We start from the raw sequence: 27129 nt of genomic DNA, 5'->3' as shown, positions 1-27129 counted from the left end.
CTGAATGCCCCCACCTCTTCTGCAGCATTTCCAGATGCTAGGGAAAACAAAAAAGGCCTCCGACTGCTAAAGAAACCTTTGCGGACTCTTCAATAATTACCCACTACAGACCAAGCTCTCTGCTAACATTCCCGGCCAATGTCTTAGGGAAAATCACCAACAAAGGTCTCACTGCATACCTCAATGACCACCAACTCCTCAAAATCACTCAATCAGACCAAACCCAAGCACAGAAACTGCCCTCATTGCCGCCATGGAGGACATTGGACAGAAGAGACAAGGTGGCCCTCATCCTTCTGGACTTCCCAGCATTTGACACAAAGCCCCACCCCATCCTTTTCCAACACCTACATGACATGGGAATCTAAGGGCACGCACTCCCTCCGATGGATCTGCTCCTTCCTGAGTGGAAGGACCCAGCCAATCAGCCTGGCACAATACACCTCAGACGCCCTCATCTTCAGGGCTCCGCAAGGATCCTTCCTGAGCCCGACCCTCTTCAACGCTTATATTATCCATCTAGCCAGCATCAGCAGATCTCACAATATCAACCACCTCTCCTACGCCAGTGGCATGCAACTCATCCTTTCCCTCATGGACAAAACACCCAGTTCTCAGATCAAGTTTAATAACTGAAATTGCCCACTGGATGAACACCAACTCTCTGAAGCTGAATCCCGACAAGGCCAAAGTTGTGATCTTTGGGAATAGTATATCACCGTGGGACTCCACCTGGGGACCAACAGTGCTAGGACCAACACTTACCCACACCAAGATTCTCTGGAACGTCATCAACAGCAAATTCAACATGACCTTCAAAGTCAGTGCAGTCATCACCTCATTATTACATACCCTGAAGTTGCTGAAGAAGATTTTTAAATGGCTCAAAATCAGCACCTAGGAAACTGTCATACACATCCTGGTCACAAGCAAGCCAGACTACTGGAAAAGCCTTGATGCTGTGATCAACAAAAAATCTCCCCAGAAGGCTGCAGACCATTTAGAACTTGGCTAAGTTCTAAATGGTGCTTAAGCCGTTAAGAACTGGCTTTGATTCAAACTCTTTACCCACACCTGTAAGCACTGCATAAAACTGGCCCAGCATGCTTCATCAATTGTCATAAAAGAGGGTAGTAGTGTTCCCTAAAAGGGAAATACCGCACATCAGGACTATCCGATATTGCACACATTGACAGTCATGGGCATGATTTAATAAACAAATTGCTGTAATTACATCGGGGTGCTAAGCTAGCTTGAGGCACCCACCACCCAAGAGTGCTATTGCACGTTGAAAACAATATGCGCCTGCGTGAACAGAAAGTTAGCTAATACAGCACACCCATCATAAGTAAGATTTTGTCCAAGACAATAAACAATATATGGACAAGACTAGAACAAAAATTAAATAAATCAGTCCAAATGAACCTAAAGTTCCAGGGGGATCAAATGATGCACAGGGTAATTCACAAGTCTTCCATAGAAAGCGTTCTTTTCATTAATTTTCAGAAAAACCTTTCCAGCGTATAAAACAGCCAACACGTTTTTCATCTGTACTAATAAGTATTCAGACTTTCTCAAGGCTAAAGAAAGTTCATGGTAGGTTTGTAGTCGAATCATTATACATGGCAGAACCAAATAAAGTCGTAAATCACAAACAAGGAGTGCCTGTGATGGAAGGAGAGCTGCAGCCTCAGGATGAATCAAAAGTACTGGCTGGTATAATAATGAGAATCTGAATACGGTAGTACGGTTCCACTAAGGCTGCAATCAATAAGTCGAGGAACCACATCAGAGGGATAGCCAGAACTGGTATAGGAAAAAGCCAACAAAACCCTGCACAAATGGTGAGGTTCCAATGAACTACGGATATCACTATCAGGAAATCGGCCCGATCCTGATAAATCAGGTCCTCATGTGTCCCCAAGTCACGCCGAACCTTCCGCGCGTGCATCTGCTTTCACAAACCTTCCAGACACCGCTGCTTGCACATCAGAGCCTCCTCACTTCTTGAATTCTGCAAGTAGCTGAAGTCCAGACTTTTCAAGTAAACCCACTAGGCTCTCAATGTGGCTAGACTCACATCTGCTCAGCACAGGATAGCCTCCCGGGTAATAGTGCACTCAGCAAGTCATCATAACATAACATACCTGACCTTGGGGTGCTACCCATGTTTTCTGCCCTTTTTTCCATCCCTGTGGCACTTTTGTATTGTTGGCGACAGTTCATTTTTTCATAATCGGCAACACTGTCCTGGTCTGCGCCAGGGCCAGACAGGCTTTTTATTCCACCAGGCATTTCCCCAAAGGGATGGAGGCCTTGAAGGCACGGTTTGGAAATGCTGGGCAGCTCCTGGTGCCTAATCACTTTCCCAGCAACTTAAGATTAATTGCAGCGAGCACAGGGAGTCTTCAAGAGTGAGAATAAGAAAAGGGGGGGGGGGATAGAGAGAACGTGATCAGAGAAGAAGAAGAGCGGGTAAATAAGGAGAAAGAAAGAATGGATGAATGGAAAGAGAGAGAGCTTAAATGAGTAGACCAAGGAAGCCTGGCTGTTTATGGCATTTTTGCCAGGGCTGCAGTTTGTTCTCCAGTCCCGCCAAGGACTGCGCCCAGGCCGCACAATAAAGCTGCATTGCAACAAGACCGGGCTAGTGTTCCTCATATGTTATCTGGTGTCTGACAGATTTTACAAGTAATGACCGAGTTGTGCTGATATCCAGAAGTGTCGAGCTACCACTGCAAAGATGCATGTAGAGATCTGATATTACTGCAAACATGCATGTTGAGATCTGACGTCGCAAACAACTGTGCTAAGCTGACTAGTATGCAGTATAACATGTCAATGAAGTACTCCATTGATGTTCAGAAAATGTTAACACTTGTCTTGTGTACGTTTTTGTTTTTTTAGGATGGGTTCCTTTTACGCACCTGGACTTATTGGAATAAACGTTCTACGTTTGCTGACATCCATGTATTTCCAGTGTTGGGCGGTTATGAGCAGCAATGTCCCCCATGAACGTGTGTTCAAAGCGTCCAAATCTAACAACTTTTATATGGGCCTTTTACTGCTAATTCTTTTTTTAAGCCTTCTGCCTGTGGCCTACACCATAATGACCCTCCCACCTTCATTTGACTGTGGACCATTCAGGTAATGAACTTTCCATTAACATACATTTCATCTCATTTTAATGTTTATCATAGGGTGCAGTGGTTGTAATAAAAGTCTTTAACGCCGAAGAAAAAGAAAAAGAACAAATACTATAAGAACTGTATATACAAGAGTACAGACATGTTAGCATGTTCCCTTCTGCTACTGAAGCACCTTACTGAATTTTAAAATATTCTGTGGCCCAGTAACCTATGGCTACTACCCACATTATCTCTCACAATGTGATTTTAAGTATATCTTTTTACAGTTATGTATTCATTTTTTTGTATTTTTCATTTGTATAGAGAGGCTCAATTAAAAAAAAATGTTGACGGGAGAATGGTTTGTCATTTGAATTTACTCACTAAATTATATGACCAGTAATATGTGTACAGTGAGGATAACGATGTACCACTGCTTGTAACAAAATTGTTTTCTTAGCTACAATGAAGCAAAACATTTAGATATTTAAACAGTTAACTACCCATCAGCAGTAATTACCACAGGTGAGATTAGCAAAGGCATACTGCTGGCAGTAATATTGGTTCCCTCTCCCGCTGACATCCCCGCCCGGCGGGGTGATAGTTTAGTTACCTGGACCTGTTTCTGGAATAGGACCATAAGGTTCGATGGTTATATAGGGCGTTTGCTATTGGAGCAGTTTTAGCCGAGGACAAGTAGCATTAACATTGAGTGCCTCTTTTCTATAGATAATGTATATGTGCACATTGTGAGTAAACCGGTACCCCTCATGTTTGTATGTGGTTATGCCTGCTCCAAAATGCTAAATTAATGCTATCAGTACATGCCCTGGAGAGACCATGAACTGGCCTGTATGGTGCAATTTCACCATGAAACCCAATATGTCTTGTTAAAATATGTCATCAGTACATTCTGTACAGTGACATTATAAAGATATGTAAGACTGAATACAAGTAATCAACGGATTCAGACTATATCCAGACTTGCTGAACATAAAAGTAGGTATTTTTTATTCAGCAGCATGAAAGGGTCATAGCACATTGTGTCACACAATGTGGTGGCTAACCTCAAAGTATACAAATGTTATTTTCTGTACTTTAATAGTGGTTGTATGCCATTATTGCCTTTGCCAGTGCCAGCCATTTCTAAAACCATCCAGAATTGGCAAAGCCAATAGCAGTGACCAAACAGAATTGACAAAACATAATCGATTGGATTTGCCAGATCCTGTTGAAAGGCACCGACTTGCTCGATCTCCTTTGCCTACAGAAGGACGTTGCAGAACAGCACTTCTGGGAGAGATGAGGTGGCCAAGCAGTGTACATTGTGTTTCATTGTCGTCACTTAGATGACAGCCGGAAAATAAAAGAGCCTGAATCTTGTGGGCCACCCTTGGGTACCATATCAGACTGTAGGGATGGGAGAAGTTAAAAAAAACACCACCTTCAGGCAAATTCAGGGAACTTCACGCCTTTTCACAAAGTGGGAAAGTCCCCAAAATCACTCAACCAAGCAAGTCTAATTTAGTTTTGACACCACTACTTTTAAAACAGAAGATCAATGTTGTAAATACAGAATTGATGAATTATTTGGACATGTAAATAATATAATACTTGGAAATATGAATAACGCAATGTATCTTACGATGTCACATGATTTTTATTAGAATAAATACAAAATAAATGGGAAACAACACTTACAACGCAACTTTTACAACGCACTACCTTTACAACAAAACTTTTACAACGCAACATCCATTACAACGCATGCCATTACAACGCAACCATTACAACGCATGTCACTACAACGCATACCACTACAACGCATACCTTTACAACGCAGTCATTACAATGCATACCGTTACAACGCATACCTACACTATCCAACACTTACCCTACTGTTGCACCCCCTGGAGTTAGAATAGTAATTTTTACCCCTACACTATCCAATACTTACCCTACTGTTGCACCCCCTTGAGTTAGAATAGTAATTTTACCCCTACACTATCCAACACTTACCCTACTGTTACACCCCCTGGAGTTAGAATAGTAATTTTTACCCCTACACTATCCAATACTTACCATACATGCAATGTAATGGTATGCGTTGTAAATGTAGTATGCGTTGTAAATGTAGTATGCGTTGTAGTGGAATGCGTTGTAAAGGTAGTTTCAAAGATTTCGTTGTAATGGCAAGCGTTGTAATGGAATGCGTTGTAATGGATGTTGCGGTGTAAAAAATGCGTTGTAAAGATATGCGTTGTAAAAGTATGCGTTGTAACGACATACATCCAAAATAAATACATCTCCCCGTTTGATCTTCCTCTAACATTTCCCAGCTTTCTCCCAAACAGCAACTAAATCAATCTTTTATTTGATCAGTAAAATAATGTGCATCTAATAATATAATTCTTTAAAAAGTTATAACTTTTAAACTTTTAAGTTATGTCAAACTGTTACACTGATGGCATCATGTCATATTCTTTGCTTTTGTATACCTCTGGCGGAGATTAGGGCCCACATGCATCAATATCGGCTTTTGCGATTTCTAAATTGTGAAAAATAGCGATTCACAATTTAGAAATCGCAAAAGCCTATGCATGATTATTTTTTCATTTTTTATGCAATTCGGTAAAAATCGCTATTTTTACCGAATCGCATAAAAAATGTGAATTTCAAATTGCGAATTCGCAATTCCCATTCATTCCTATGGTCCAAAATGCCCATACGAATGAATGGGAATTGCGAATTCGTAATTTGAAATCGCAATTCATCAATCCATTTCAAGGGTGGAGAGGGGGGTCTAAATGACCCCCCCTGCACCCATGAAATGTACTTTTCATTAGAAGTTACATACACACATGTCCTAAGGACATGTGTGTCTGTAACTTAACAGTTTAAAAAATGCATTTTTGTGCATTTTTAAACAATTCCGCAAATTACCACGAGGTTGAACTTCGTGGTAATTTGCACTTCCAATTTATAAAATCGCACATTTTTTGGAAATGATGCATAGCATTTAAGAAATCGCAAAATTGCGATTTCTTATATGCTATCGCAATTTTAGAAATCGCAAAAAAGTTGCAATTTCTAAAATAGCATGATGCATCCCAAACAGCACTTTTGGAATCGCAAACGGCCGATTATAAGGAATCGCACCGTTTGCGACTCCAAAAATGCTTGATGCATGTGGGCCTATGTGATATAACTTTGATGCGACTTCATGAAATATTGAATTCTCTGTGAAGCTACACCCGGAAACTAGCTTTGTGCTAGATAAATATCCCTATAATTAAACTTAATACGGAAAGAAATACATATTGCACATATATGGTATGGAGATACACTTAAAAAATCTGAAAAAGACATCAAACACTGGTAGATTGCATCAGTGTCATGCTATACTCATCCTTTTACAGAGAATGTCTTAGTTTTCTGATGGATTTAGCTAGCAGTCGTAGATGGTGAATGTTGTAGCAGCATGAGATAAGCGCATACATGTATTCTTTTAGGGTTAGTGTTCTATCACTGAAATTTAGATATATGTTTATGGTTAGGTAAGGATTCTTCGGCTTTTTAGTATATCTGAGAATTATGAGACTTGGGGCCTTATTACGAGTTTGGTGGTCCTACCAGCCAGATTAGGAGTTAAATCCTGGTCTGGTGAGTGGTTTTGTGGCCGTGTAAGGCAGCGGTCTGTCAGGCTCATCGAAAACCCTGACATATAGATCACCGTTCTCAGAGCGCCGGATGCACCTTCCTGCAGGGTGTGGCATACGTTCCACACTGTGCATGAACTGGGGGTGCAAAACCAGGGGGCACTACATGTGCCCCTTTGCATGCACTCCCAGGCCCAGGAGCAGGTGTTAGGGCCCCTTTGTTGCCTCTCCGCCACTCTATTCATGGCTGACTCACTGCGATGAGAAAAGGGCGGTGGACTGGCAAATCCTAATATACTTGGCAGTGCCACAGCGGCACCAGCAGCATATTAGTCCTCCTGACCACTGCACGACCGCCGCAGGATACTTGATTCCTGGCGGACGCAGCGGTCCTTTGGCAGTCTGACTGCAATACTCATAATACTACAGGCATGCCCGCAGTATGGTGGTGGTCGGACTGCCACCAGGGGTTTGGCGGTCCTATGAACCGTCAAACTCGTAATGAGGCCCTTAGACTGCAACACAAAATATTCTCAAAGACATTGCAATAGGCAATCAGTCAAAGCAGGAGTTGGCTCTCCTAAACTTTGCTTGAGAGACTTTGCAACGAAATTGAAATTGCCCTGTTGCTTCCAAAGGGATAACAATAGTTGCCATCATGAACACTTGTATGTAAAGTATGGATACATGTTATTTTTGATTCTTTCAAGAGTATATCATCAGAATATCACTCATTGTTAAAGAGCCCATTTTGTCAATAGATATGTAGTCATATTCTAACAATGCATGATATGCTCAATTGCCAATGCATTTTTTCTCTGTTGATATTGAAAGAAACGTGTTCCCACAAAATGAAAACATTATGTTTTGTGTTATCAGCGAAAAGAACCGAATGTTTGATGTTATTGAAGAGACAATGGAGAAAGACTTCCCGCCATTTATCGGAAAGATCATCAGTTCTGCAGCAAATCCTGGCCTGATCATTCCAGCAATTCTGCTTATGGTGTAGGTTATTCGACTTCCAAAATATAATAAATTCGTTTTGTGTGCCACAAAAGGAAGGATTTTAATCTCAATGTATCTTTGTCATACGCAACTAAAATATGCACATATGAATTTAAAGGAGACGTCATGGGATCTCATTTGATTAATTGAGTGTTAGTAGCTCAGTTCAAGTTAGTCGAGGGACCCCCATTACAGCCAGCCAGCTCACAGTGACTCGATGGGCATCGCCTCCCTCGCCTGGCATAGGACCCCCTGCCATACTCCATACTGTGAGTTCTGCTTGACAGGGATCTTTTTTGCAGAAAATGCTCGCACCAGCATGGCGCGGGCACGTGTGCAAATTTTTCAAAGCCAGCCAGCTTTTTTTTCATGGCTTCAGCCCTACATTAAAGCAAAGGAGTCGATTTCTTTCAGAAATGTGAAAAAAATCAACCACCTAGACTTGGATAGAGTTTTTGCCCTGCTCGTGTGGCCCAATAATTTTATTTTTTGCTTAAAACGAACTTTTTTGTATTTTCTACATACAGACATGCACCCCCATATGGTTGTGATTAGCAGAGGAAAACATTCATTATAGCCATTGTGGTGATGAAAGCAGACGTTGTTCATACTTACAATATAAATTAATGAAATAGTGAAGGAAGTCGAGTCCGCCATACATATGGGTATTGAAATGCATTCAATGCAAACTTCGAACTAAGGCAAACAACGCCATCCCTCCCCTTCCCCGAATCTTGAAATTGTCGCTGTATTAATTTGTACATCTATATCATGCAAATAGGTCGTAATAGCTATATTGAGGTGTGGCTAATGGGAGAGTTGAGAAGAAGTGGATACAATTCTAGGAAGGACAGGATACACCACAAAAAAGGAAAAATCAGTTGTCAGCAGTCGCCTAAGCTTTGAAGCACTCTAACAGTGCATCGCACTCCAACGCTATGGGTCGCTTCTGCAAGCCTGCGTCTACACAAGGTGTCGCTCTCTGCCATCCCCATCGCTCCACCTCCTCCCACCACTGAGAGACCAGGGGAGCGGCTAAGGACTTCCAAAGCCACATCAAGAGACAATTAGCAAGTAAAAGCGATAAATCTACCAAGCGTGCCACTACTCTGGAGCCCTTGGGTCTTGGATAGAACCCTAGAATACAATGTTCCACCATTTGCCTGTGCTCCAGCTCAGTCAGTTCCGATAAAGCAACACGGATATCCGCCGGTAAGAGGATAGTGAGTGAGGGGCAGGTCCATAATAAGCATGAGCGAATTTTGCGGATCTCGCGTTCGCGAATTTGCGGATTTTTGAACTCGCAATCCGCAAAATCCGCGAATTCTTGCGAATTTGCGGATTTTTTTTTTTTTTTGTGTTCGCAAGGATTTCTGCCAGTTCGCGAGGGTTTCGTACCAGTTCGCAATTGCGAACTTACATTTCGTCGCGCAACGGTCGCGAATTATGTTGTTTCTACGTCTGGTTCATCATCACAGGTTCCCAGCACCCTCTGTTTCACCACTGCAACCCTCTGTTACATCAATGCCACCCTCTGGTTCATCATTACTGTAGATTATGGGGGGGAAAAGCAAGCACACCATCCCTGCTTCAACTCAGATGAATTAATTTGGGGTTAGTTTATTAATGTGTCACTGTTTTAAAATTCCAGTCTGGCACCTGCTTCCTTATCTGTAATTTTGCTTTCTGTTGCAGTGCATTTTTTTTCCCCAGGACCTTCTTTGTGGCCTACTTGTAGCTATTGTATGAGCCTGCTGTGAGGGTCAGAGCAGGGTCATACAATTGTTGCAACTAGCAACTGAATTCTCGAGGGGCCCCAGTCAGGAAGCACTACCGGGAATTGTTACTAATGATGAGTTTGAACTCTTGCCCCTGCCGAGTGCTTTCACTTTTGAAAAACTCGTTTTTCTGCAATTTCGCGGGGTTCGCGGGGTGCGAACACGCGCAAGATCGGATTCGGAAGCCGCAAATTCGTGCGAATATGCAATTTGTTTTTTTTGCGGCGTGTTAGTTGGCAAGGTTTTGTGCGTTTTTGCAAGCCGCTCGTAGCGCAAGACGCGAAGTTACCCTCGCGGTCGTTCAAGGGCGCAGCCATCTTGTTTGCCTGACGTATTTCCGTTTCCGGGCGCGAAGTGTAATCTCGCAAAGTCCGCGGTTTGCCAGTACAGTCTCGCGCGTGTTCGCAAGGAAAATCTCGCGCGAACTTACCCGCGCGGTCGTGAACGGGCGCGGCCATCTTGTTTCTCATTCATTGCTATGGTTCTGGGCATGGTCTTTGTATCCTCTGTCAATCTCTGCCATCCTTTGCTTGTTTGAAGTTTTTTTTTATCTATTTTACTTATTATCTATCCCTCTATTTTTCTAGCCCTATATTTTTGTGTTTACTGCTACTTTTGGTTAATTTTAAACTACTTTTGTAAACTCTTTTCTTTTCTTCTCTTCCCTATTCTATTTTCTTTATTCCTTTCCGCCCAGACCATGGTGAAGGGAGCCGGGAAGCATCCCGAGAAGGGGAAGGGTCCCGCACCCCGTGTCCGGCTCCCGTGCGGGCGTTTGAGGGGGGAGCTAGTGATGCCACGGGAGATCTTTACCCCGGAGGAGGTGGCCCAACTCATTTTTTATGTTCAGCGCCGCCTCCCCAGGACCATCATGGGAGGCGGCAAGATCAGTGCCGGGTACGGGGCCCGGGAGCGCCGGAAGCGGTGGGAGAAGGTGTGCCAGGCCATTTACCACCACTCTCGGGTCTGGCGCACCTACAACCAGGCCACCCACCGCTGGACGGATGTCCTGACCCGTGAGCGAGATCTGCTCGACCTCCTTGGCCTTGAGATCCCCGGGCTTGGTGAGTAGTAGTAGCTATGTCTTTACTACTATGTTTTCTCCTGCTGTGTTATTATATTGCAAATTTTTGTTTTTTACCAAGAGCAATAATGCTGCTCATTACATTGTAGGTACATTTTATTTCAAAATCTTCTGTGCATTTCAGGTACACTGCTCTCCTTCTCAGTAGTGTTGCTACTATGCTTATTTGTTTTAGATTTTGTGTTCATTTCATTGGCCTGTGAAATTATGTATGAGTGTAGTTGAAAGAACTGCGCAATGCTACACACTAAGGTTCAGATTTTTAATTACCGGCGCATCCCTGCAAAGTTGCAGGGATGCGCCAGTAATTGTGCATCACGCCACCATCACCCATGGTGCGCCGTATTACAATGCGGCGCGCCATGGGCCCAAAACGTCACCAAAGCGTTACGCATCTGTGCCGTAAAGGTGGCGCATTGCTGGAGTTGCGTCGCAACGATGGTGCAGCTCCATCAATTCTCTGGGGTGCCCTATCTCCCCAATGCTGCGTCAAGCCGTACGTCTGCTTCAAGCAGGCGCAGGGTTTGAGTCACGCATCATTGTCCTCAAAGTGACTGATTGAAATCTTGTAGATTTCCCTCAGCCACTTTTAGGATGCGTTCCTGCGCAGGAACGCCCTCCCTTGCGCCGGAACACCCCTATTGGCGCAGGGCTTTACAACGTGATGCATCTCCCAGATGCGTCACGTTGTTAATATACGCCGCACCATTGCGCCTCTTTTGTGCTGTCGCTGCGTCACAAAAGTCACGCAACAATGGAGCAAAAGAGCCGCAAGGGCCTTATAAATCAGCCCCTACAGACTCAAGTCCAGTCCTTCCTTTGTACACATGGCGATAAGAAGAAATAGTGGTGGTGGATTAATAGTTTGAGTATTTTAATGACTGGTGAATGTAGTAGGAAACTTTAGTGTTGTCGCTGATCTTCAATCACGATGGACTTTGGCTGTCACTTTGCGTGCTGCGGACTGCTGCCTGCCAATCCTAGGCAAACCTTTTTAGTACTTTGTTTAGTGAGTTACATAGGGTAGTTTCCAATTCGACGGTCCGCAAATCAAGCAATACTAAAGTAATGACGTAGTCGACCACATGAGATTGGTCAATAATATATCCCGTGGAGTCGTTCCCTATTTGCTATTTCGCAAAAATATTTTGTTACTTTGTTAGTTCTTTTTTAAATGTTTGATTTGGTTGAGAAATAAATATCATCCATGTTTTCTGTTTTTCTTTCTTTCATGTTGTACATCAGCTTCCCGCAGGGGCAAGAGGAGGACACAGGAGGAGGAGGAGGAGGGTGCTGTTGTCGATGCAGGCCAGGACCGGGCAGTCGAGGGCTCCTTTGCTGGCCCCAGTAAGTTTTAATTTTAATATAGAGTACTTATTTTTTCCTAGCGTTCCTCATTCGATTTTTTCTAAATCGTCTTTGATCTTCTTGTAGACAGGATCTAAATTCTTATCCCTATGACTCCGTGTGGTATTACTAGATTATTCTTATTAGTCTGTCTGTGTAGCTAACTAAGATTGCACATTTGGCATTTCCATTGGACTCCCATTCTAGTCAGCAATAGCTCTATGCACTGAGTGTAGTCCTCTGGGATTGTCCATAATGTCTTTTCAAGTATTCTAAATGTTTATGCTTTGACCATTGCCAACAATAAAAAGGTGAATGACCACCACCAAGAAATAATAAGATACTACTTTACTTTTGGTTTGGATAGGACAATCCATTCTACTACTGTTGCAGGGACAAATCTGCACAAACAGAACTATGGACACTAAATAATGCATCGCTTAGCTTATCAATTATAATAGGTGCTGTAACTGTTAGACTTTCCACATACCTCAGTGATAACAGACTTTGTAGTTGAACCCCCAATCTCCTTACTGACTAGATAGTGTGGCAGAGTCATTTCGCTCCCAAAGTCACCGATGGCAGAGGCACGGACTCATGCTTGCAAAAATTCGAAAACCTTTAGCTCATCCACTCTAGTCTGGAGGACCAAAAACCACAGAGTCTATTTAAGTTTAAAAGCTTTATTAAAAGTAAACACATTTATTAAATTCAAGTTTGTCATAAAAGTGAACGTGTAACTGAAAATGGAAAAGTGCTTACTGCTGACGATTAATTGGACACATTTCTTGTGGTCGAGCCGAGCTCTCACCTGGTTTGAACTTGATCCTGCTCGTGTTCTTAGAAGTCAAGGTTCTGTCTGTTAGGAGAAAAAGTGGTGCGTGTTAAAAAGTAAAAAGCAAACATTCATCAGTTGTGCCAAAAAGTGCAGCAAGACAACAGCCTTCCCTGGAAAAAGGGACATTTTTACTCTAGAGTACACAGTCAAAAATTATTAAATTGTACACTTTTTTTCACATTTCTTTCTTCCTCCTAGACCAAATATTATATAGTAGTGAGTGGTGTATTCTAACATTATTAAATGTACTTTGTAGGTGGAACATCTGGAGACGGGGCCAGCGCGGAGGTGGTGGCATTGGACGAGGAGGACAACTCTGGGGAGGAGGCGGTGCAAGTGCCGGAAAAGGACATGCCTGTGAGGGTTCACACGGTGGTGGCGGGCAGAGGTAAGCTATACATTCCTTAGTCATTGAGATTGAAGACTGCAGAGTGTGCTTTCTGCACGGGTGTATTATAAAAAAAGCAGGTAGTAGCCTCCTCTAAATGTACTTCGACTTAGCTGTGAAGTTTTTGGCGAGAAGAATCCCAATCAGATCTGAGGTGAACTTGATGGATGGGATGAACGAAAAGCGAAAGAAGGGTGTAAGTAAGTGTGGAAGCACGAGAAATGTAATGATGACTGGCAAAGAAGAATGATATGTGTTTGCTTGGTCCCCGAGGTGGCTGGGAAGGTAAGAAAATGGTATGGTGCATGGCTGGGTGAATGATGAAGCAAGGATGGGTGGAAGGAGAACAGCCTGGGTGGGTGAGACAGAAACTGTATGTCTGCAATATACTTTGAATGGATGGATGCCTGGATCATTCATGGTACTATCTGACTCTTAGATAGCATATGTGAATCTAGAGAGAGTAGACGGTCACTGGATGAACTAAGTGTTACTTTGAAGAGCATGTAACACCGCACCCGCACGTCCGTTCCAGTGTAGGAAAGGCAAGGAAAAGAAGTTGTAACGTTGTCCAAAGACTACCATGAATAGTAGCAGTAGTTTGTATTGCAACTGCAAGCACAGCATATATCCAGTTATTACGGTGGGCACTCCCTACCTCCCTTAATAACTTTAGTTTAGTAGTAGTACGTCATTCATGTGTGGGGGTATCACTGTTCACTCAATAATAAGCAAAGCACCTAAAGTCATCCCATATGTCATCAAATACATCCCATGTGAAGTGATAGATAATCAGATAATTTAGCTTCTTCATTTTCCTTTTCTAATACTCATTTGCACTGTAGGGTGAAAGCTAAATTAATTAAGCAGTAGCCCTTTTAACAGAGTATTCTCAGTGCCACCCGTAATAGAAAAGTAAGAGCTTCACCACCTGCATGTACTGGACCGGTACAGTAACGCAAGTCTGTCTCACTCACCATGGTGTGCGTCTGTTTTTCTCGGGTGCAAGTTCACTGCGCTGGCATTATGCCGGCTTGCATAAGATAACGTACCAATTTTCCTAAACAAGAGAGAAGAAGAAGAATAAGAGTGGTGTACTGTCATAGTCGACTGTAATAGAAGTCCATAGTGCTCGTAGAATTTGTTCCTTAAACTCCCACTAATGTTAGAGCAAGGATGAAGAAGTCGGAGGTTACATAGATACTGTCCTCAATAGTTATGCACTGTGCTTTCAATTTGCTACTTGTACTGTGACAACTTTCTGCTCAATCATTTTGTGTTAATCTTAAGGAGCATTGGTTACAGACTATGTCTTTCTTTTTTCATGTAGTTGCTCCTTCCAAATCCAAGACACCATCAAGGAGGAAGGAGCAGGCTCGAATGGCCCGGCAACGGAGGCTGGATGCCACTGTTGCTGAATATCGGCGGCTGGTGGCCCTGGAGGAGGAGGAGACGCAGTCTGGAACAACAACAACGTCCACTGGGACAGCTGCCTCCTCCTCCGTGCGGGCTGCCAGCCAGCGCAGTGCTCCAGCGGTACGGAGCCGGGCTACCAAAGCCAAACGCCACCGCCCAGCAGCAAAGAAAGCAGCTGCCCCTCACAGGATTTGCAAGGCACACCGGCGCCGCTTATCCCTCAGACTGTCCTACCTGGAGCAGGAGGTCCATAATTATAAGAACGTGGTGGAGGGCCTCCGCTTCGAACTTGCCACCCTCCGCAAGGAGCATGATGCCCTGGCTGCTAATTCCAACAGCACCCTGCCATAGTGTCCCTTGCCCCTTTTTTAGAGACTTTTGGGGGGTGGGAATTGGGAGTTGTGATTTTTGGGGACTTTTGAAGGACAATCGTTGGGGTTAGGGAGGGTCTTGCGGGAGATTCTTTTGTTAGGGCTATAAAAATATACTTTTTGAAACTTTATCTGACCATACCTGTTTTTTACTGCTTTTGAGTCTGGTGGGTGGGGGTTTAACATAACAGTAAGTTTGTTTTCCTGAATAGTCCTAGGACTTTAGTAGTACTACCGTCAATCAAATCTCTCGTCTCTCCTAATACTCCATTATACTACCTCCAACCAAACGCCTATCTTACCTGTAATTTCTGTTTGCAAGTAGGGCTAGGCCCAGGGCTGGCTCCACAGGAAACAGCAAATAAGGTTGGCAATCCTGGGCGGATAAAATTTCCTCATAGCGGTGGTACTAGTGGTGTGACACAGTGGCAGTTGCTTGCCTATGAAAAAAAGAAAATGAAATCTGGTTTGTCCTCCTGAGCAATACAAAGGTACAATACAGAATATAGCAGGTGACAGAAGTACACTAGAACAGTGCCACGTTGTAGCCTAACAAATGTTAAAGTATAACTAATTCGGTTGAAGTTCTTTGACATTAGCCATGGGTCTTTGTCAAGCAGAGTAAGAATATATCCTCGGATTTCTTCACCAGCCTGTTGCTATCACCTTATCCTCCCCAGCAAGTGTGTGGATTTATTGCTGTAATTTAGTCACACATCAATCAAAACCACACAGCCCGGGGGAAGAGGGTTAGGGTTTGAAAAATGGATGGGTACGGGGGTTTTTGGGAAAGGTTTTGGGAGACAAGAAAAAGTAGCACAGCATGGACGAACAATTGTGAACATAAACAAATCTTTGGGTACAAACCTATCCATCAATCTTTGAAAGTGCATACACTACTGTAACTGCATGCATGTCAGTTAAAAGTAATTAGTACTTTCGACAACTGTGGAAGAAAGAATGCGACAGTACAGGGCGTGGGTGGAAATATTGATAACTATATTCAACATAAGGTCTCTGTAGCCAGATACCTGAGAGCCTTGCTGGTCACTATAAATCCATTCACAACAACACTCAATGGGGTTGGTCTGGAAGGTGTCAGGTTTACTCCCCGTGATCCAGTCGATGCAAATATGGTTCCACTTCCAAATGTCACCAACACCCAGAAGTGCAAACACAGGGTGTTCGAGGCATTAGGCGGGGGAGAAAAATAACAAACTAAAATAAAAAATGTGGGATGGGTAAAGGTAGGGTCAGCAGGGAAAGGATACCTGTAACAGAAGACAAGACAGGCATCAGTGAAGTGCTGTCCTAACATACAAGGGTACTCTCATATAGTCTCACTAAATAGTCTGCAAGTCTCCCGCCTACTCATGGGAAATGTAGTTTCATAGTACGGTAGGCGCTTAGGGGCTGCGTAACCTGACAGAAGGTATAGTAGATAGAAAAGGAGAAATTGCTTTTTTTCTAGGTGTCCCCTCACTCACCAGGGTTGCCCCTTGGTGACATGCTTCATCATTGGGGCCATCCCAGTCCTCTACGGCCTGGGGCGTGCTGCGACTTGCGAATTACGTAGGAGCACTTACAAATGACTATGTGTGGTGCAGATGTGATAGTGGAGTGGACTAAGTGATGTGTTAAGGGATCAATGTAGAAGCAGAGAGAGAGCCAAGAAATGCAGTCACAGTCAGAGAAAAAGGCAAGGGATACTGTATCTATGTGGTTGTAGTGGTCCTGTTGGAAGTGGTAAGTAAGTTGCCCGCAGAAAAAAAATCCTCCTATTAGCGGCACTCCTCCATTGCAGCCGACGCTTCGTCCATCGATGTTGGTCACCAGAAGACACCCTGTCCACTGCCTGCCTGATGCTGAATTGTGGCTCGCTACTGTGAAGCCTGACTCCATCCTTTTTTCCCCATTGCAGAGACTGAAACCCGGCCTGTAATTATTCAACGAAAAACAGGAAGTGATATAATATTACAACACCACTGATAAATAAATATAAGGTATGTAGGCTGTGGAGTGCAAAAAGTCACAATTTGTTTTTCCTAGTAGACAGTACAATGTTTTTGAAAGTGCGTACTCTGAGTCACCTTTTGAAGGATAAATAAGTATGGGCAAATTAATGTATCGGATCTTGCCCCTCAAGCTAGGTGTACTGTAAACTGTGTTTTAGAACAAAATTAGATCTTCCTAGCAGTGCTCCCACCCAGACCCTTACTAAAGCCAGTCGCAAAAATGTAGAAGACCCCCAATCAAATCTCAAAAAACGAGGCCTAGCAGAAAACTGGTGACAAAACTTACTTTGAAAGTAAAAGTAGGCCGAAGTACCCTAATTACCCATTACCCACCGTGGATTGCATTCAAACCACTTGCAAGCAACCAAGCAAAAGTAGCCATAGCCAGCATCGCTCCAAGACTCGAAATCCCCCCCACTCAAACACATGCAATAGAAATACTGCTAACCCTAACGAACCCTAAGTTAAGAATAGTGGCAAAGGCTTTCTTTAACTATGCCAAATCCCCCCTTTCCCACCATGGATTTTCTTCAAATGACTTGCAACCAAAATTACACATTCTCACGAGTGCTCTAAGACCCCAGAACTCAGTTTGAAAAATCTAGAACACCCCGAAACACATGCAATCCTGCTGCTAGGGCTAACCCTAACGAACCCTAAGTTACAAAAAGTGCCAAAACTAAAGGCTTTTCCGCGCGGATTTTGTCCCAACCACTTCTACCCGGTATTAGACCTTCCCAGGAATGCCCCAAGACCCGGCAACCCACCCGCCAAGAAGCGTAACACCCCCAAACAGGCCAAAAGCAAAATCTCATACTTGCAATATTTCTGGGCCTTCGGTCCAAACGCGCTGCGTAGCTAGGCCATAAGTCGGGGTTGGCACGACGGATTTCCTGAAAAGCAAATGCAATCAAGATTAGAGTGTCCCAGCAGTGCTCCCAGACCACGAAACTCACCCGCAAACAGACGGAACCCCCCCTAAGAGCACCTCAAAGGCAAGCAAGTCATCAAAAACACAAAAAAAATTCCGCCTGGGATTTGGTCCAAAACACTTTTATCCGGTATTAGAGCTTCCCAGCAATGGCCCCAGAGCCGTCAACCCAGGAGAAAACGAGTAGAAGACCCCCAAACAGCCAAAGAGCAAAAGTACAAAAATGGGGACTTAGTCACTTTTTCACAAATTTCCCAAATCACTCCGCGCGCGCTCTGCAGCTAGGCCCTAAGTCCCCTCAGCCACCATGGATTTGCTTCAAACCTCTTGCAAAGTAAAGTATATATAGCCAGCAGTGCTCCCACACCACGAAACTCACCCACAAACACCAGGAAGCCCTCCAAACAGGCCCCCGAAAACGCTACATAGAGCAAAATGTCAGAAATAGCCCAAAAAAAAATCGGCCTGGATTTTGTCCCAACCACTTCTACCCGGTATTAGACCTTCCCAGGAATGCCCCAAGACCCGGCAACCCACCCGCCAAGAAGCATAACACCCCCAAACAGGCCAAAAGCAAAATCTCATACTTGCAATATTTCTGGGCCTTCGGTCCAAACGCGCTGCGTAGCTAGGCCATAAGTCGGGGTTGGCACGACGGATTTCCTGAAAAGCAAATGCAATCAAGATTAGAGTGTCCCAGCAGTGCTCCCAGACCACGAAACTCACCCGCAAACACCAGGAAGCCCCCCAAACAGGCCCCCGAAAACGCTACATAGAGCAAAATGTCAGAAATAGCCCAAAAAAATATCGGCCTGGATTTTGTCCCAACCACTTCTACCCGGTATTAGACCTTCCCAGGAATGCCCCAAGACCCGGCAACCCACCCGCCAAGAAGCATAACACCCCCAAACAGGCCAAAAGCAAAATCTCATACTTGCAATATTTCTGGGCCTTCGGTCCAAACGCGCTGCGTAGCTAGGCCATAAGTCGGGGTTGGCACGACGGATTTCCTGAAAAGCAAATGCAATCAAGATTAGAGTGTCCCAGCAGTGCTCCCAGACCACGAAACTCACCCGCAAACACCAGGAAGCCCCCCAAACAGGCCCCCGAAAACGCTACATAGAGCAAAATGTCAGAAATAGCCCAAAAAAAAATCGGCCTGGATTTTGTCCCAACCACTTCTACCCGGTATTAGACCTTCCCAGGAATGCCCCAAGACCCGGCAACCCACCCGCCAAGAAGCATAACACCCCCAAACAGGCCAAAAGCAAAATCTCATACTTGCAATATTTCTGGGCCTTCGGTCCAAACGCGCTGCGTAGCTAGGCCATAAGTCGGGGTTGGCACGACGGATTTCCTGAAAAGCAAATGCAATCAAGATTAGAGTGTCCCAGCAGTGCTCCCAGACCACGAAACTCACCCGCTAACACCAGGAAGCCCCCCAAACAGGCCCCCGAAAACGCTACATAGAGCAAAATGTCAGAAATAGCCCAAAAAAAAATCGGCCTGGATTTTGTCCCAACCACTTCTACCCAGTATTAGACCTTCCCAGGAAGGCCCCAAGACCCGGCAACCCACCCGCCAAGAAGCATAACACCCCCAAACAGGCCAAAAGCAAAATCTCATACTTGCAATATTTCTGGGCCTTCGGTCCAAACGCGCTGCGTAGCTAGGCCATAAGTCGGGGTTGGCACGACGGATTTCCTGAAAAGCAAATGCAATCAAGATTAGAGTGTCCCAGCAGTGCTCCCAGACCACGAAACTCACCCGCAAACACCAGGAAGCCCCCCAAACAGGCCCCCGAAAACGCTACATAGAGCAAAATGTCAGAAATAGCCCAAAAAAAAATCGGCCTGGATTTTGTCCCAACCACTTCTACCCGGTATTAGACCTTCCCAGGAATGCCCCAAGACCCGGCAACCCACCCGCCAAGAAGCATAACACCCCCAAACAGGCCAAAAGCAAAATCTCATACTTGCAATATTTCTGGGCCTTCGGTCCAAACGCGCTGCGTAGCTAGGCCATAAGTCGGGGTTGGCACGACGGATTTCCTGAAAAGCAAATGCAATCAAGATTAGAGTGTCCCAGCAGTGCTCCCAGACCACGAAACTCACCCGCAAACACCAGGAAGCCCCCCAAACAGGCCCCCGAAAACGCTACATAGAGCAAAATGTCAGAAATAGCCCCAAAAAAAATCGGCCTGGATTTTGTCCCAACCACTTCTACCCGGTATTAGACCTTCCCAGGAATGCCCCAAGACCCGGCAACCCACCCGCCAAGAAGCATAACACCCCCAAACAGGCCAAAAGCAAAATCTCATACTTGCAATATTTCTGGGCCTTCGGTCCAAACGCGCTGCGTAGCTAGGCCATAAGTCGGGGTTGGCACGACGGATTTCCTGAAAAGCAAATGCAATCAAGATTAAAGTGTCCCAGCAGTGCTCCCAGACCACGAAACTCACCCACAAACACCAGGAAGCCCCCCAAACAGGCCCCCGAAAACGCTACATAGAGCAAAATGTCAGAAATAGCCCAAAAAAAAATCGGCCTGGATTTTGTCCCAACCACTTCTACCCGGTATTAGACCTTCCCAGGAATGCCCCAAGACCCGGCAACCCACCCGCCAAGAAGCATAACACCCCCAAACAGGCCAAAAGCAAAATCTCATACTTGCAATATTTCTGGGCCTTCGGTCCAAACGCGCTGCGTAGCTAGGCCATAAGTCGGGGTTGGCACGACGGATTTCCTGAAAAGCAAATGCAATCAAGATTAGAGTGTCCCAGCAATGCTCTCAGACCACGAAACTCACCCACAAACAGACGGAACCCCCCCTAAGAGCACCTCAAAGGCAAGCAAGTCATCAAAAACACAAAAAAATTTCCGCCTCGGATTTGGCACAAACCACTTTTAGTGCTTCCCAGCAATGGCCCCAGACCCGTCAACTCACCTGCAAAGAGGTAGAACAACACCCCCACAAGTGCTGAGTCTTTCTTCATTGGGCGTAAACCAGCCCTCTGCTTTGATGGAAATAGGAGTCTGGAGGAGGAGGATAGAGGAGCATGTTCTTCTGAACTTGTGAACCTGAGGAATGCAGACTGCGGCACCTTCTAATAAATTAGCAAACAAGTGAAGACAGTTCTGCTGATGGGCTTGTTTTTGTGATTATCTGATTAAAGTTTGAATTATATTAACTGTGCACAACAAAGAAAGACAGACACACAGGAATAAAAGTGAATAAGGATGAAAAAGAAAGTTATTGATTCGTTGTCTCATTTTCAGGGCTCGAAGTCGGTATCACGGTCCAGGAATAAGAATAAGGCTTCGTCATCATACTCTGCGAATTCAGCCAGGGTGAGGTCAGTCACAGTGCCACCTGACAGAGTAGAAATTCCCTCATCTATGGTGCTGGCCACCTCTTCTTCATCCGGCACGCTCTCTCGTACTCTTATATCTGGTGGTATGAGGTGCTGATTCATCTTGATCATTGTTAACCTCTCCACATTTTTGGGCGAGAGGCGGCTCCGTTTGGGAGTTACAATCCCACCAGCCGCACTGAAAACCCGTTCAGAAGACACACTTGCGAGTGGGCAAGACAAGTAGTTTAAAGCCAGGTTGGTGAGCTGTGGCCACAATTCTTTTTTCCCATGCCAATACGCCAATGGGTCAGAATTAACATAGACCTCTGTGGAGTCATTCAGATAGTCCTTCACCATCGACTCAAGGTCCTCCTCCAAGGTTCCTCCACTTTGCGTAGCTCTTGCTGTGCCTCTGACCTTTTGAGAACCAAACCCACGCAGAGCTAGCCAATCCTCTTCAGCCTCCAATGTTTCTGTTGTCTTTCGTGCAGATGATCCGGTTGCCGGTGTCTTTAACGGCTGAGAGGTCACTTGTGCCACAGCCACAGGTGCAGAAGTGGATTGTTTTGACTGGGGATGGCCTGCTGATGTACTGCCATTTCCTTCAATTTCCAGCCGTTCTGTTTCAAACTTCTTGGCTGACAAGGCTAGCCAACGTTTGTACTTTGTAACATCTTCATCAGCAAAAGGAAAGAATGCTCTGCCTGCCAGCGCCTTTTTGTAGCGTGGATCCAGAATAGTAGCACAAATGTAATGCTGTTCTGAGTGGATCTTTTGAAGACGTTCATCACCTTGTAGGAGCTCTAATAATTTCTCAGCCAGAAGCAAAGAGTCTTTCTTTTTGTCATCTTTTCGAAACACAGAACACACCTCCTTCAGTTGGTCCTCCAGCATGTACAACAATGGGATAGCTTTTCCCAAATTAGAGTCCTCCTTGCTGACTGCACGTGTGAAGACCTCAAAAGGACGAAGCATGCGTGTTAGGCTTTCAACTATGTTCCATTGCGGCCCACCCATCCTCAGCTCCTCTATACCCTCTTTCAAGAAATATTGATCGAGTTGCGTATACTGCTCATACAGACGCTCAAGCATGTAGAAGGTTGAGTTCCAACGTGTTACCACCTCCTGGATGAGTGCTTTCACTGGCATTTGACATTGATATAGCATGCTCCTCAGCTGCTTGCGGGCCTTAAAAGAATGCCTGAAATGCTTGCAAATTTTTCGGCAGTTCTCCAATACACTGTACGCTGCACTGCGTTTATTACCCAAGAATTTTTGGACAACCAGGTTTATACAGTGCGCCAAACACGGCACTCTGAAATAGTAACCGTCCCTCATGGCCTTAACTATATTGGAGCCATTGTCCGTGGAAACATAACCAACCTTGCGTTTTAGTGGGGACAGACAGTTAAGGACCTTTGTGTTAAAGACATCCAAAATGTTTTCTGCTGTGTGACGTTTCTCCAAACCAAACATGGCTAGTGTTGCATGTTTCCGAGCACCTTTAAAAACAATGTTAGTGTCAACACCTGAGTTTAGCTTTGCTTTAGCCCCTGAAAAAGAGACCCAGTGTGCAGTGATGCACATGTAATCAGCGCCTGCGCCACTGGTCCACATGTCTGTTGTCAGATGTATAGTGTGAACAGCACTCTTCTGCAAAGCTGCCCCAATCACCTTCAGAACATCTTCATGTAGTGCTGGAACCGCAACTCGGGCAAAATAGAACCGGCTAGGAACCTTCCATTTAGGGCAGAGCGCTGTCACTAATTCTAGAAAACCAACCCCTTCTACAAAAGAAAAAGGGAGAAGGTCCAGAGCTAGCATTTTAGCCAGCTTAGTGTTATACAGACGGGTCATTGGGTGGTTGCGTTCATATTGCGCTTCTGTAAACAACATCTTTTTAATGTTGCCCTGGACCAATGATTTACGGGATGATGATGATCTCTTCGACCCAGTTACGCTCGCTGATGAACTTTTCCGCATTGATGTCTCACTCTCTCCCACACTCTTAGTGTGGCTCCCATGGGGTGTGCTGCTGACATGGGAACTGGGTGTAAGTGAAGTGTTTGAATCGTCTTCTTCTACCTCCTCGTCATCAGCAGATGACAAATCAACGTTTTCATTACGTGCAATTCCGGCTTTCTTGACCGCCTCTAGGTGCGGAAACCATTCGACAGCGTGCCTTCTCTCAAGATGACCTCTCTGGCCTCCGGTACCATAGTTAGAACCAAGCTTACCACGACTAAATCGAAGCTTACAAAGGCTACAAATGGCTACGTTTTCCTTTTTTGGGCAAACACTAAAGAAGTCCCAAACTGGAGACTTGAAATGTCTTCGGGGGCCGGAGGAGGCGGCGATACTGGTGGTGGTGGTCCTGCTGCTAATGACAGATGAAGTGGAGGATGTGGATTGCCGAACTTCAGTACGTTTTGCACTTTCACCACCACGAATTGAGGTCGAGGACGAGGTGGGTACCTTCTTGCGAAGAAATATGGAAGCGGTAGGTTTTGGTGTACTACTTAACTCCAAATCTAATGATTCCATTTCCATTGCCTCCTCGCCGACATCATCATCACGCTCAGCAGCTTCTCGGGATAGGGTCAAAATGTCTCTTTGCTGCATGCCCGGTGGGGCTGCAGTGACCTTTGTGATGACTGGCTCGTCGTCATCGTGAGAGGCTTCATCACCAGCAGTATCTGTCACTTCTTGTTGAGCCTCATCACACTCCATAGGTTTGAGTTTTTGGACGACCTTCCTTTTACGCTTAGGAGGTACCGGTGTCAGATCATGGTGTGCCTCTGCCTCACTGTCAGACCGCAGTTGTGGTTCCCAAGACAGATCACTTGCACCAGAACGAGGTGGGCTTGAAGAAGATGTAGACACCCCCCTTGATCTTTTCCTTGCTAGGGATGTGGAAGACAATGAATGATCATCAGGAGGAGTGGCTTCCAATGATACCTCAGCTTCATTGTCGATTTCCAAATGTGCCCCTACTTCGGGAGGAACAACTATTGTGGGCACTTGTGAACGTCCATGCACCTTTGCTTGCGCATCTCCTTTTGCTGCCTCTCCTTCCACATGTACTTGGGCGTGTACTTGCACATGGTGTTGTTGTTGCGGCTGTGGTTGTTCAACACTTGTCAGATGAGTTACAACAACCTGTGTTGATTCAGGGACATTGCTGCTACTTTCTTGCGATGAGCCAACATCACTGGTCGATGGTGATTGGAGAAGTACACTGACTGCCTCTGAAGCACTCAAGGGCTTTGACTTAAGTTGGCGTGGTGGTGGAGGCACTGAACCCAATGGAGCAGGGGTGCTGCTCTCAGGTTGGTCCCCAGCAGATCCTGCTGCTGCAGGCGTACTTTTTTTTTTGCTCCCAAAAAAAGTGGCGGGTGGCACACCAGCCTCCTTGGTAACTTGCTTCTTCTGCTCCTTACTAGCAACTTTCTTGCTAGAGGAGCTACGGAGAACTTTCTTTGGGGCCATCTTCTTCAGAGCAGGTCAGACAGCAGGCCGCAGTTGCACGAATTGTAGAGTTGTCTGAGGCCAGACGTGACGTCGCGTGACGTTATGCTGCACACACACACCGCTGCAGGACTTCTTCCTGGCACTGGTGGTTCTCTTGAGTCTTGTGCACCTAAAAAAAATGGAAGACAGAGGAACATCAGTTCAGTTATAGAGCACAAAAAAATCGAAAAACACTGCAAAATCAGCACAATCCCAATCCATCCATGCCCTCCATAATGTTTAAATTCAAGACAACCCACAGAAAGACTAGGCCCATGCAAGACTCACTACCCCTGGGCATAAATAAAGGTTGAAAAGTAGGCAAAATGGTTGGAGGCCTAACAACAAAGCCTGCATTCAAAATGGCCACTTGCCTGCCAGCACATGGCCAGTGCCTGTAGCTGCACTCAAAATGGCCACCAGCCACATGGCATGTCCCTCCCCATGAACACCCCCAAAAATCGAAAAACACTGCAAAATCAGCACAATCCCATTCCATCCATGGCCTCCATGATGTTTAAATTCAAGACAGCCCACAGAAAGACTAGGCCCATGCTAGACTCAAATACCCCTGGTGAAAAGGCCACAAGTACAGGCCCAAAAATCGAAAAACACTGCAAAATCAGCACAATCCTATTCCATCCATGGCCTCCATGATGTTTAAATTCAAGACAGCCCACAGAAAGACTAGGCCCATGCTAGACTCAAATACCCCTGGTGAAAAGGCCACAAGTACAGGCCCAAAAATCGAAAAACACTGCAAAATCAGCACAATCCTATTCCATCCATGGCCTCCATGATGTTTAAATTCAAGACAGCCCACAGAAAGACTAGGCCCATGCTAGACTGAAATACCCCTGGTGAAAAGGCCACAAGTACAGGCCCAAAAATCGAAAAACACTGCAAAATCAGCACAATCCCATTCAATCCATGGCCTCCATGATGTTTAAATTCAAGACAACCCACAGAAATACTAGGCCCATGCAAGACTCACTACCCCTGGGCATAAATAAAGGTTGAAAAGTAGGCAAAATGGTTGGAGGCCTAACAACAAAGCCTGCATTCAAAATGGCCACTTGCCTGCCAGCACATGGCCAGTGCCTGTAGCTGCACTCAAAATGGCCACCAGCCACATGGCATGTCCCTCCCCATGAACACCCCCAAAAATCGAAAAACACTGCAAAATCAGCACAATCCCATTCAATCCATGGCCTCCATGATGTTTAAATTCAAGACAACCCACAGAAAGACTAGGCCCATGCTAGACTCAAATACCCCTGGTGAAAAGGCCACAAGTACAGGCCCAAAAATCGAAAAACACTGCAAAATCAGCACAATCCTATTCCATCCATGGCCTCCATGATGTTTAAATTCAAGACAGCCCACAGAAAGACTAGGCCCATGCTAGACTCAAATACCCCTGGTGAAAAGGCCACAAGTACAGGCCCAAAAATCGAAAAACACTGCAAAATCAGCACAATCCTATTCCATCCATGGCCTCCATGATGTTTAAATTCAAGACAGCCCACAGAAAGACTAGGCCCATGCTAGACTCAAATACCCCTGGTGAAAAGGCCACAAGTACAGGCCCAAAAATCGAAAAACACTGCAAAATCAGCACAATCCTATCCCATCCATGGCCTCCATGATGTTTAAATTCAAGACAGCCCACAGAAAGACTAGGCCCATGCTAGACTGAAATACCCCTGGTGAAAAGGCCACAAGTACAGGCCCAAAAATCGAAAAACACTGCAAAATCAGCACAATCCCATTCAATCCATGGCCTCCATGATGTTTAAATTCAAGACAACCCACAGAAATACTAGGCCCATGCAAGACTCACTACCCCTGGGCATAAATAAAGGTTGAAAAGTAGGCAAAATGGTTGGAGGCCTAACAACAAAGCCTGCATTCAAAATGGCCACTTGCCTGCCAGCACATGGCCAGTGCCTGTAGCTGCACTCAAAATGGCCACCAGCCACATGGCATGTCCCTCCCCATGAACACCCCCAAAAATCGAAAAACACTGCAAAATCAGCACAATCCCATTCCATCCATGGCCTCCATGATGTTTAAATTCAAGACAGCCCACAGAAAGACTAGGCCCATGCTAGACTCAAATACCCCTGGTGAAAAGGCCACAAGTACAGGCCCAAAAATCGAAAAACACTGCAAAATCAGCACAATCCTATTCCATCCATGGCCTCCATGATGTTTAAATTCAAGACAGCCCACAGAAAGACTAGGCCCATGCTAGACTCAAATACCCCTGGTGAAAAGGCCACAAGTACAGGCCCAAAAATC

The 27129-nt window shown here is 45.1% G+C and overlaps 1 protein-coding gene across 1 annotated transcript in view; it reads left to right on the top strand.

Annotated features, from left to right (window-relative positions):
• The window catches only part of LOC147688814 (transmembrane channel-like protein 2), a 523112-nt gene that overhangs the window by 324750 nt on the left and 171233 nt on the right, over nucleotides 1-27129 (top strand). The window contains exons 14-15 of the mRNA XM_086939828.1: nucleotides 2908-3147; nucleotides 7667-7792. Coding sequence (XP_086795954.1) covers nucleotides 2908-3147; nucleotides 7667-7792 — 366 coding nt within the window. The remainder of the gene's footprint in view (nucleotides 1-2907; nucleotides 3148-7666; nucleotides 7793-27129) is intronic.

Source organism: Lissotriton vulgaris, chromosome 10 (genome assembly GCF_964263255.1).
Source record: "Lissotriton vulgaris chromosome 10, aLisVul1.2, whole genome shotgun sequence".
Taxonomy (NCBI): domain Eukaryota; kingdom Metazoa; phylum Chordata; class Amphibia; order Caudata; family Salamandridae; genus Lissotriton; species Lissotriton vulgaris.
Note: the sequence above shows the minus strand (reverse complement) of the source record. Positions and strands in the feature narration are given on the sequence as shown.